Source organism: Schistocerca nitens, chromosome 1 (genome assembly GCF_023898315.1).
Source record: "Schistocerca nitens isolate TAMUIC-IGC-003100 chromosome 1, iqSchNite1.1, whole genome shotgun sequence".
Lineage (NCBI taxonomy): Eukaryota > Metazoa > Arthropoda > Insecta > Orthoptera > Acrididae > Schistocerca > Schistocerca nitens.
Genome location: NC_064614.1, coordinates 450,420,560 through 450,432,928, shown reverse-complemented (window position 1 = coordinate 450,432,928; position 12,369 = coordinate 450,420,560). Strand labels below are relative to the sequence as shown.

The 12,369-nt window shown below is 40.8% G+C and overlaps 1 protein-coding gene across 1 annotated transcript in view; it reads right to left on the bottom strand.

Moving 5' to 3' along the window:
* The window catches only part of LOC126235957 (transcription factor E2F5-like), a 72,062-nt gene that overhangs the window by 14,897 nt on the left and 44,796 nt on the right, over positions 1-12,369 (bottom strand). Inside the window, exon 7 of the mRNA XM_049944929.1 lies at positions 12,195-12,351. Within this exon, the coding sequence (XP_049800886.1) occupies positions 12,195-12,351 (157 nt within the window). The remainder of the gene's footprint in view (positions 1-12,194; positions 12,352-12,369) is intronic.

Below are 12,369 nucleotides of genomic sequence, written 5' to 3'. Positions count from 1 at the left end.
ATAGTGTAGTGTTGTAGGAACTGTGACCATGGTGTATTCGAACTCTGAAAAGGCGGAGATGATACTCATCTATGGCGAGTGTCAACGAAATGCAGCTGAAGCCCGCAGGGTGTATGCAGAACGGTACCCGGACAGAGAGAATCCAACGTGCCGTACATTGCAAAACTCTACCGCCAACTGTATGCAAAAGGTATGGTCGTAGCACGCAAACGGGTCCATAACAGGCCCGTCACAGGTGACGCGGGTGCAGTTGGTGTGTTAGCTGCTGTTGCCATGAACCCACACATGAGTACACGGGACATTGCGAGAGCCGGTGGACTGAGTCAAAATAGTGTCATGCGCATACTGCATCGTCACCGCTTTCACCAGTTTCATGTGTCGCTACATCAGCAATTACATGGTGATGACTTTAATCATCGAGTGCAATTCTGTCAATGGGCATTAACAGAGAATGCGTTGCAGTTCTACCTGTTTACCGATGAAGCGGGTTTCACAAACCACGGGGCAGTGAATCTACGGAACATGCATTACTGGTCCGTGGACAATCCTCGCTGGCTCAGACAGGTAGAGCGACAGCGACTGTGGACTGTAAGTGTATGGTGAGGAATCATTGGCGACTACCTCATTGGTCCTCACTTCATTGCAGGGGCCCAAACAGCTGCAACATACATCGCGTTTCTACAGAATGATCTGCCAATGTTGCTCGAAGATGTCCCACTGGAAACGCGTCGACATATGTGGTATCAGCATGATGGTGCACCTGCACATCCCGCAATTAACACTAGGCTGACCCTTGCAGGGTGTCTACGTGGACAAGAAAAAAAAAAAAAAAATTCCCGGATTTCCCGGTTAAAAACACAATTTCTCCCGGATGAAATTACGAAGAAGAGACTAAATGCTGTAAACGAACGGTTATACCATTTCTATCGAGAATTGATTTTAAATTTTGTTGTACGAACAGTAATCAGTAGGACTTCTTAATAACGGATTCCAGTACAAGATGAAATTCTCGTTAGTATGCATGCACCCGGTTGCGAGTTAACAGATCTAAATACACATTTTGCCCACTGAGTTACGGGAATGAGCGAGCTCAGGCCGTTCTTCGTGACGTACGCGCCGCGGCCTGTCTTTCTTGTGGGCCTCGATCAGTGCATAATACATATTATGTATTCAACCACTAGCAGCATCATTGTTAAGTAGCACGACCATACAAAGACGAAAGGTTAATTGGTTAAAGTAATGTAAGTACACTATATCTTCACGAAAAGCTGAACTTTCACATATAATATTGGGCATTAACAATGTTTTGCTGCTTTTTCTCGAAGGGCGTGGTTAGGCAGGAACCTAAGAATGCTTCGGAAACTAAACTGCTGTATTTGATGTATTTCATACATATACTTTCGTATTACGCAAACATGCAGTACAAATGCCGATGCGAATCAAAGATCTTTCCAAAACGAGTTGTTTTTTGCTGGATTTCGTTTCCTAAAGTGCTCGAAAGTATAAAACCCCTAAACTTTCAATAAGCCGTTTTCCAATAACACTATTTAGTTTTTATTTCGTGATCATAGCTGCAGCGATTTAGGAGAACCATTACAAAGGGAAGTTTATACTTAGCTGTAGTCGGTGTCATGTTTTCTCGACGAGTGATGCATCAGCTTTTACATTGTTTTTATTCGAAACTCTGAATATACTGTACAACATTTAAACACCCACTGACGTAAGGCTGCAAGCACTCACAACAAGGTCTAGGGATCTTTGAGAGCATTCTGCGTTCTGCCTGACTGGGACTGGAGTGGCAATGAAGGATGGGACAGAATAGGAGTCACCATGGCGTCAGCTGGTCAATGCAAAGCGATCCAGTGACTGGATGAAGTGGGAAGAGAGATCGCTGCGAGCTGAGGAGGCGAGGTGAGATGACCAAGCCAGCAATCTATCACACGAAAGACGAGCCATCGCTTTCAGCAGCTAACATCATTACATGCCTGTTCAAAATCCCAATTCTGTGAAGCGCCGTAATAATACAGCCGCTGTTACCGTGATTAAATACAAATAAAACAATCGCCGTTTATACATTCAATGCCAAAAACTATAACTTGGTATATGTAAAGAGAAAAAAAACGTCTAGACAGTATTACAGGAAAATACTAGCTGGCAAATAAGTGGTAAAGAAAACATTACGTAAGTTGGTCAATAATTAAAGAAGAAAAGTTTGGAGCAAGAGTCTTGAAATACCAGTTTATTGAGCCGAGTAGCACGTTCTTCAGATGATCTTAGACTACCGTGTAGCTAGCACGTTTCGGGTTTTTTTGTGCTCTATCTTTGCAACAAACATTGGCAAATACAGAAGCAGTTACTAGAGCGCACTCCGCAACATCAAAGTTCTCCAGCCATCGGATCACGCAAATCTTCAAGGGCAAACGTTCTGATTCAATGGTCCAAATATACAGAGCTAGTCTGGATTGGAAATCCTTAAATAGGTTTTACAAGGCATGTACAAACTGAATTATCATCCAGAGTGTTTCCTTTACTGTGGACTTGATTAGCAGAAAAATATGGAGAAGGGGCTTGCAAGTACGTCAAAGAACAGCAAGAAAACATAACGTGAAGACAACAATAACAGCTGAACCGGGTTTATTACGTTTCTAGGTACGGAGGGATACATAAAAAGCGACATTATCAATGTACTGGAAGTCAAGTAAAACCATATTTTAAAATTAAGCGGGTAAATCATTCCTCTACAAGTAAATCAACATGTACACTGCTACAGAATCTAGACTTTAAATTAAAATCGGTATATGTACAACAGAAGGTCTACCAAGTCCTAAAGCACTTCGGAAATTTTACACGCAGTAGAGCGCCTCAGCTGTAAAATAACTGGGAGGCCAAGTCGTTCGTAACCGGCAGACTTCATAACTTAGTAATCGTGGATGGGAGACGAGAGCAAGCAGCCGAGAGAGAGAGAGAGAGAGAGAGAGAGAGAGAGAGAGAGAGAGAGAGAGAGAGGAGGAGGAGAAGCGTCATGGTAAGAAATAAGCTAGAACGAAAAGGTGGCGGTGCTTTCAGAACTTTGGTCGATGAGCGCGGGGGCCTTAAATATCTTTCGTCTTTATAATTGAGGTGCTGTTCTGTACATGTAAAATTAGCTAGAAACTTGCAACAGGTTACTGGAGTAAGACTGGTTGATTCGTCTTGTCATTCATAGTTTCTTAAAGGGTCAACAAACGCGGCGCTACTAATAATATCGTAATTAACTCCGATTGTTGCTTGGCAGAGACAGTGTTGTCAAACGTGCCTCATTCGATTTTCAAATCACACAGTCTGTCAGCAGTCAGTGTGCTCGGCTCACCTGCTGAATTCAGTTCTGCGCACGTGTGGGGCAAAATTTTATAAACTGACAAGGTAGGTAACACTCATTGTGTCATATTTCATTATGCATAATAATGAGGCGCAGCCTTATTTACATCCACCGTTGTTCTTTCTCCAATAAAGGTTGCCCACCAACAACCACTGCGACTGCGCCATGTCGATTGGTTTTCAAGATAGCTGGCTGTCAGATCCAGCATTCAAGGACTGGTTGGTGAAAGTACCAACAGACCTTTATAGTGCTAAATGCGGATTATGTCCAGGGACCCTCATTAACATCCGTACTATGGGAAGATCGGCTCTTACAAGTCACATGACAAAATCCAAGAAGCACGTCGCGAAAGCAGCTGCCATGAAAAGCACAGCAAGTTTGTACATATACACCCGACCAGCGGCGATCACTTCAACCCAGCAGACAGATTCTACTTCCACTACCACATCTGCAGATTCAGCTGGGTCAACAACAGTGGCGTTGGGCGCTGGAATTGTTGCGCCTCTGCAGAAGGATTTCACTGCAATGTCAAAACCCGTGGATAAACTGAGAGGAATTGATCGGATGGCAATAAAGGACGAAGTAACAAAGGTGGAAATACTGTGGTGTTTGGAGTGGATCGTTTCACACAAGTCACTGCGTAGTTCTGCGAACGACTTGTTGCTTTTCCCCGCAATGTTCCCCGACAGTGAAGTAGCCAAGAGCATGCGTTTACAAAAGGACAAAATCGGTTATATCGTGCAATATGGACTAGCTCCCTTCTTTGAGTCTGAAATTAAATCTGACCTCGTAAACGCATCAAGGATTGTTGTTTGTTTTGACGAATCCTTGTACAATCTTTTTAAGGATGTCCGTGCCAGAAGAGCTCTGTATATTTCGACAACGGAATCGGAACTATTTTCTTTAAAGTGTTGCACGATCCGATGGCTGGAGAATGTGGAAGTTGCTGAGCGAGCTCTAGTAATGCTTCCGTTTCTGCGAATATTTGTTGGAAAACTGGAAGAAAAAAACAAACCAAAATGTGCTAGCAACAGAGTAGTGAAGGATCACCTCAAGCACAAGCTACTTGGTCCGAAAATTGCCTTTTTCAAGACTCTTGCTGGAGACTTGACACCTTTCCTAAAGGATTTCCAATTCGATTGGCCACTAGCACCGTTCCTCCACTCTGCTTTGACAGAGATAATGGAGACAACGATGACACGATTTGTCCAGCCGACGAAGATCTCGCCGTCAGTTAATTTGAACAAAGAATCCAATCTTTTGGGTGTGAACCACGTCAAGATTGGGTTCACTGTCAAGAATGAATTCAGAAAGTGCAGGTCTCTCACAGCCCTTGAAATCGCTAAGTTCCGGAGCGAATGCAGAAGAGGAATGATCAAGCTTGTGTCAAAGTTGATGGAGAAATCTCCCTTACACTTTAGGTCGACAAAAGCTGTAAGCTGCTTTGATCCCACAATAGTGTGCAGGGAGGCTGGTCCCAAACGATTTCATTCCTTTGTACAGATTTTGGTGGAGAGCAATTGGATGAACGGTGTATGTGCCGATAAAGCAGAAGCGCAATACGCTTCTGTTGTAAAGAAGAACTGCAAAACAAAATTCGAAACATTCAACAAAAAGGAGCAACGGCTGGATGAGTTCTGGATGAAATGTCTCAAGAACCAGAATGCAACGTGCCACGAGCTGCAGTAGGCAATAGAAATCGCGCTCGTAGGTCAAGCAGCTGCGGAGTGAGGATTCTTGGTGAACAAAGAGTGCCTCTTCGAGAATATGAGGAAACAATCTGTAGTGAGCAGAAGACTGGTGTACGACGCCGTCAAGACACATGGCGAAGTCCAAGGAGTGCCTGTAACAAAGTCCCTTATACACTCTGTAAGAAACGAGATCGATATGCTGAAGACCTCAAAAATCGAAACAACGAGTCATCCAGGAAAAAGGATCATCTGACTAAAAGGAAGATTGTTGATGCAGAAATAAGACAGCTTAAAGAGAAGAAGGCAAAACTTGAGGGGACCATTCAAAATGCTCAGATAGAGTGACAATCTATTACAGAATGAATCAATGCTCTCGCACTCAGCTCCAAGTGAGTTATTCTCCAAGGTCAATTCCTAAATTACAGTATTTGTTGTTAAACATGGTACTTCCTTCTAAATTATTTGTTTTATTTGTTGTATTGTCTAATAATAATTAAAATGTTTCTTTAATAAAATGTTTTTAAAACAAATGAATATGATAGCGTTATTTATTTTAAACTCCTAACTCCCTCAGATGTTTAAATATACATTTCAAACAATAGCTTTCATGACTAAAAAATATTTGAAAAATAAACCTAATTTAAGAAATTAAGTATTAAAATAAAGACCGGAGCTAAAATTTAGCACCACGAAAATCCAAAAAGAAGGGACTGTACAAATGCACAAAATATTTTATGGAAAAAATCTCTTATTATTCTAAAACGAAAGACAGTAATTAAAGGTCTTTAACAATGATTAAACCACAAGCTTTTGTATTTAAATAAGAAATAATAAAATGAGAAAAAATGAGGAGTGGAAGAGGTAAAAGACATACTTGTCCTTATTGAAAGCAAATTTTAGAGCGGGGAATATAGTAGCTGCACTTGACACAGGTTTTCGCTCTAAAACTGGACTAATTTCGTACGAGAGCAAGGTACAGATGTCCCGCTACCTGTTGCGTGACTGGTGCTGCCTTCTGTTGTCCATTTATAGGATTAGTAGCGAACGTTAGAGCTATTGGGAGACGAAGATCCAATTCACCGGCAAAAAAGTAGAAAAGAAGCGAACTGGTATTGCTCTACATGCCAGAACACTTCATCTTTTCTATACTACACAGAAGTCGAAGTGCTCTGGCATGAAGAGACTTGTGACATTGCTCAGTAACATATTATTCACTTGTTTTGAAGGTCAATTATACTTTTTGCCATCGATTGCATAATTTTTTATCTATGAAAGAACAACATTAAATATGAAAACTAACTTGAAGCTCGGTCTTTTTTTAACGTGTGTTACACATTAAGTCATATCAAATACAAATGTGCGGTAAATTTTAAATAGTGGCATAAATGACTTATCTTCTGTGCCCGAAATTTTTCAAATGGCTGATCCTCAAGTGTTACCGGTACATTTTGAATGAGAGTTATAACGCCCTGCGATTTAAGAAATTCACTGCACACACTCACACGTAACATACATCATCTTGCGTGGAAATTTACTTTCAAAGTAACGCTTCTCAAGTCACTATTCGTAATATTTTCCAGTGATCTGTTAGAAATGTAAACAATTGCGAAGCAAGCACATTGAATGCACGTTAGTTGTTACGGACGTAGTGCATAATCTTTGACCTAAAGCCTTTGACACTTTTCGGTGTCGGCAAACTGGTCTGTGCATTGTGTAAATTACTCATATTCTACGCAACTAAACTTTTATTTTGGTGTTATTCTCTGATTAATGTTTCATTGCTGCAGTATTATTCAGCAGTAGTGGGCTAAAGTTCTTTGTCAGCGTATCAGATCTTACACCTCAAACCTACAAAAATTTAACTGAAATCTAAAAGAATGAAAAATCCCAGAATTCTAAAAAATTTCCGGGTTTTTCCCGGATCTCCCGGGCCGTATACACCCTGCCTTGACAGGATGTTCGACGGGCGTTTCATAGGACGTGGAGGACGCATGAATTGGCCAGCCCGTTCTCCTGATCTTACACCTCTGGACTTCTTTCTGTGGGGTACGTTAAAGGAGAATGTGTACCGTGATGTGCCTACAACCCCAGAGGATATGAAACAATGTATTGTGGCAGCCTGCGGCGACATTACACCAGATGTACTGCGGCGTGTATAACATTCATTACGCCAGAGATTGCAACTGTGTGCAGCAAATGATGGCCACCACATTGAACATCTATTGGCCTGACATGTCAGGGCACACTCTATTCCACTCCGTAATTGAAAACGGAAACCACGTGTGTACGTGTATCTCACCCCTCATGGTAATGTACATGTGCGTCAGTGAAAATGACCAATAAATAGGTGTTAGCATGTGGACGTAATGTGCTGTTCCACTCTCTTCTGTACCTAAGGTCCATCACCGTTCCCTTTGGATCCCTACGTAATTCGGTGCTCTCCGATACACACGATCGAACAGCGGAGGAGTGGTACTCAAGCGTCATCTTTAGGTTACAATATCTCCGGAGGTAATTAACATTTTACAATTCAACAAATGGCACTGATTACGTATTTGTTTATATGTTCAGATGTGCTAACAAAACTAACAGGGTTCCATTAAAAAAACGTAGGTTTGTGTTAAAAAACATACTTCCGTGCATTTTTTTATGGTTTGTATTAAACAATTACACTAGCCCCTCTCCTCACGTTCGGTCTGTGGAATCGGTTCGTCAGTATTTGATGTGATTTATGAAATACATCCAGCAGTAATGTTAGGTGACTCACCCTAGTGCAAGTCTTGTGGAGTTGCTTTATGTCTTGGAGACTGTTTTGCTGCATATCATATGAAAGAGAAATACCAAGTACCAAAGAATGCAAATAAACAAATATATAAAACAAACAAATTTTGTATTTATTTACGTATGTATATCTTTGAAATTTCATGAAAGTAGGGGAACAGGGCTGTGAACTTATGAGAACTAACAATGAGATTAGTAAAACATAATTTAAAATCTCTCAATGTCACAAATAGCTGGCGATAAGCCAAGTAATCCGAATTAGCGCTGCCAGCGCCAAGTGAATGAATTTGTACGAGACATGCGGACGGCAAAGTGTTAACACAGAAAATAGTAAAAATAAACAGGCATATGATTGGTGATGCCCATATGGCCTAGCAAATAGTATTGCTGTTTTCTTAGAGTGAACATACATGACACTGATATGCACATAGCTTTTCATCAAATGCCATGAGAAGGCTCTAAGGAAGCAGTTTCACTGAATAACTTAAATCCCACCCTCTTCATCAACTTCAAGCACCAGACCATGCTTGCTTTGAATTCTGCAACACATACAGTGCCTTCATTTGAATAATTTATCAAGTATTCTGGAGACTTCATTGTGTTTCTCTTGTATATACTGAAAACCAACTGCTCCAACTAATGAAACCTTCCCTGCTTGGGTCCCCTGAAAGGCTGGTATGTAGAAATGGAATTCTTTAATTTATTCTTAATCTGATGAACATTCACTTCTGCAACACCAAGTTTTCTTCTTACTGCATGGTTCTTTGTGGCCTTTGCTTCATGAATCACCATCAACTTAAACTTATCATAATACTGTCAACATTAACCAATTGTAAACTGAGAAATCTTAGATCCATGTTTATCAACAGAATCACAGCTGTGATTTGCATCCATTATAAACCACTAAAATTTATTGTTTTTTTACAGCCCTGACAATCTAAGCAAATTGAATGATAATTTTGTGTTGTCCTTTCTGTTCCCTACTGCTGAATCCACAGAAATTTATCACTTTGCATTAACAGTGCACTTCATCATTGGCAGCCTTTAAAATCAACAGTGTTGTGAAGCAGTGGCACCTTTAGTCCCAATGTTGAAGCTGGCTGTCCATTTGTGGTGTTATACTTTGAACATTCTATGCAAACAGTTGTAATCAATTTGTCTCCTGTAGACATTTATACTATTGATGTCCCCCTGTAAGGTCAGTTCAATTCAGACTATAATTGGATTCGGGCATACTGCAGTTTAAGTGTGGTAGATGTTCATAAAATACAAAGTATGTGGCATGCATTCCCATGGTTGACAAAAAGACGAAATCTGCTGCTCAGTTACCACTGCCTCCCTTATTCGTCCTAGTACTCGGCCAAGCTAGTGCCTTTCAAAATGCCTGTGCCTGGACTACGTGAGGGAGGTGGTGGGTGGGTGTATGAAACGGGTCTTGCACCTGGGCCGACCACAAGGAACAACCCATAGGGTGCCGACTGGGAATAAAATTGGAATAAGAATGGTCACTGATATTTTATAGGTTGGGTGGGCAATGAAACACTACTCTGGGGGATGTAGACCGGATTTTGGGATGATACCCCTCATTTCAGTGCATCACGCAATGTAGTTGAAGCCCTGGAGGAGGATGTGGTTGAACTTTTCAAGGGTAGGTTGATACTGGGTGATCACAGGAGTACTGGTTAATGGCCAGTTAACCGGTTTACCGGTGTCAGAGGAGCAGATAGCATGGGTACTTACTGGATAGTACACAGTCTGTAAGCAAAGGCTCTGGTAAGTTGCCATAAGATGGTGCCATGTGCGTACCCATGGCAGTACCACAGATTTGTTTGTACATATGGCCTTTGAAGTAATAACATAATTATGGTAACGAGACTAATAAAGAAGAGGTGCAGCAGGGGTGTATTTAGCCAGACTAAGATGAAGTCCCAGGGAAGTTCTGGATTCCAAGTCATATGGAAAAGATGGACAGTGGCTTAAGGGATGGTGAGTGGATGACGACTGAAAACATGCAGCAGAAATATGGATGCGTATACCTGAAGGTCATAATAAATGGGAAAATCTACAGGCAGTCATCATCCTGCAGTGGACATCTATCAGCTGATGAACATTAAAGGAACTCGTGGTAAGGACAATGTTAACCACCCACATTTTGTGGTACTTCATGTAAGCAATGATGGCATTATTGAAAAAGTGACACTTTAATTAACCAGTTGATTAGTGTGAAAACAACAGTATCGGTATTGCTCCCACTGGAGGTTATGCCCCTGCCTCCCTTGACCTATGACATGACCACGACAGTTATAAGAGGACTGGAAGCTTCCTTATGAAACTGTAAGTTGGAGCAACTTGGTATTTTCATATATACAGAGGACATACTGTAAATCAAAGCAGGGACTGTTGGATTCTTAGCTAAGCCCCAAGTTTGTAGCCCACTATTCATCACACAGATACATCGCAACAGTGTTTCAAATTACACCTACACATACATCACTAACTAAAATACAAAATGATTCTGTTGTCCTAAATGCACTGAAATCTCGCTCTGCGACTAACTGATGGTTGAAATTAACTTTCCTAGTCAATTAAAACTGTGTCATTTGTGGACTAACACACAATATCTACCTCCAATCAACTTAATGAGATGCTGCCAATGACAATCCCTAAAAGCTTCTTAGACTGTGATGCAAATCAAACAACAGACAGAATTTTTGAACACCACAGTGTGCTACAGACTTTCACTGCTGGGTACATCAACTAAACCTGCAAAGACACAGCAAATACAAACTCGCTCAGATCACATTCCTAGATACAGCACACCCTTTTTACTATGTACAAAGGTGATTGTTTTGGCTTACATACAACAGATGCTTTATGTTTCCATTAAAAAAGTTTTCATCATGTTACGTGGTTATGTAGAAATGTATGAAAAGAGTAGTAACTTTGTGGCAGGCAGTGATGGTCTTCAGCCTTAACAATCAGAGAATTAAAATGTCTAGATGCATTCCCAACCAAATTACTGGCACACTATAAAATAGTCTCAAGCTGTTGCAGATACAACCTGGAGAGAGTTACTCTCAAGCAGAGTCTGGTCATGAATAACGATGATTGAAAATGGTTTCTTTCACTTTTGAATACAGAAAAATCAGAATAGGGAAGGCCTACAAGAGAAATGCAAAAGTGTATGTATCAGGCATTCTTCAGGACAGACCTACATTTTAATGAATTTGTGGACCGGTGTATTACGATAAAGAAGGCAATCAAGGTTTTTCTTTTACTGGAATTTCTATATTCTTTTGAGAAGCTTATGACATTATACCAGCCTGGTGTTAGTATACTGCCTTCTTAAAGTGGGTTTGTTGTACTGCCTCCACGCCTTGCAAGTTGGACAAACACTTTGCAGATCTAGACACATGGCCACTGCTTTTGTCACAAAAACAAAATGGTACAGCTTTGTTGGGTACTATTATGACATTAAATATTGGTAAATGGAAAGGTCATGTGGCTAGGGCCTCCCATTGGGTAGACCGTTCACCTGGTGCAAGTCTTTCGAGTTAACGCCACTTCGGTGACTTGCGTGTCGATGGGGATGAAATGATAATGATAAGGACAACACAACACTTGGTCCATGAGCAGAGAAAATCTCCAACCCAGCCGGGAATTGAACCCGGGCCGTTAGGCATGAGACACTGTCGTGCTGACCACTCAGCTACAAGGGGCAGACATTTAATATTGGTGGTGAACTAGCACAATCCATTTGTTGCCAGTTTATAACTGCAAATTCTGGTTGTCCTTTCCATTGTTGGATTCTTCAAACCTTTTTAATATGATGGTTCTCAGTCAGTTGTTCTATTTTTGAGTCTTCCCCATCTATGGTCAATACAAAATGTCTAGTTCCATAATGGTATTGCAATGACAATATCAGAGATTGCAAAAGAGGTGTCTTAACTGTTGCCCTTAGCATAAAATCTGAAAATGGTATATAAATAGAATCAGTTTCAATGAAACACAATGTTGGCTTTTGCAGAGTACAAATGTATACTGTCTTACACAATATTCAATCTTAAATCCATGCGACATCCTGTGACACATTAATAATAAAAACAATTCATCATCTGAAATCAACAGTGCAGAGATAAAGCATTAACAGATATGTGTAAGATGGACAGTCTCTAAGAAAATTACTTTCTTTGCAACTACTCTCCCATGACAACGAGGCAAATAGAAAGATAAAAAATAGGGCATGTCGAAAGAGTGTTGAACCACTCAAAGTTTCCCTATATCTACGGGTCTGCAAAAACATTAAATTTACCGTGAAGTAGTATCACTACAATAATGTAATTGAAGCAGTTTTTGAGCCTCACCAGTGCCATCACCAGATACAACATCACTGAGAATGATATCAGGCTCCAACAATTCCATATCCAATTCTACGTCTAGGTCTAGTTTTGGGTGTTTGGGTGGTCGCCCTGGACCTCTACGACGTTTAGGGCTTGATGGTGACTGAGATACTTGTTCCTCCTGTAAATTAGTTATGCA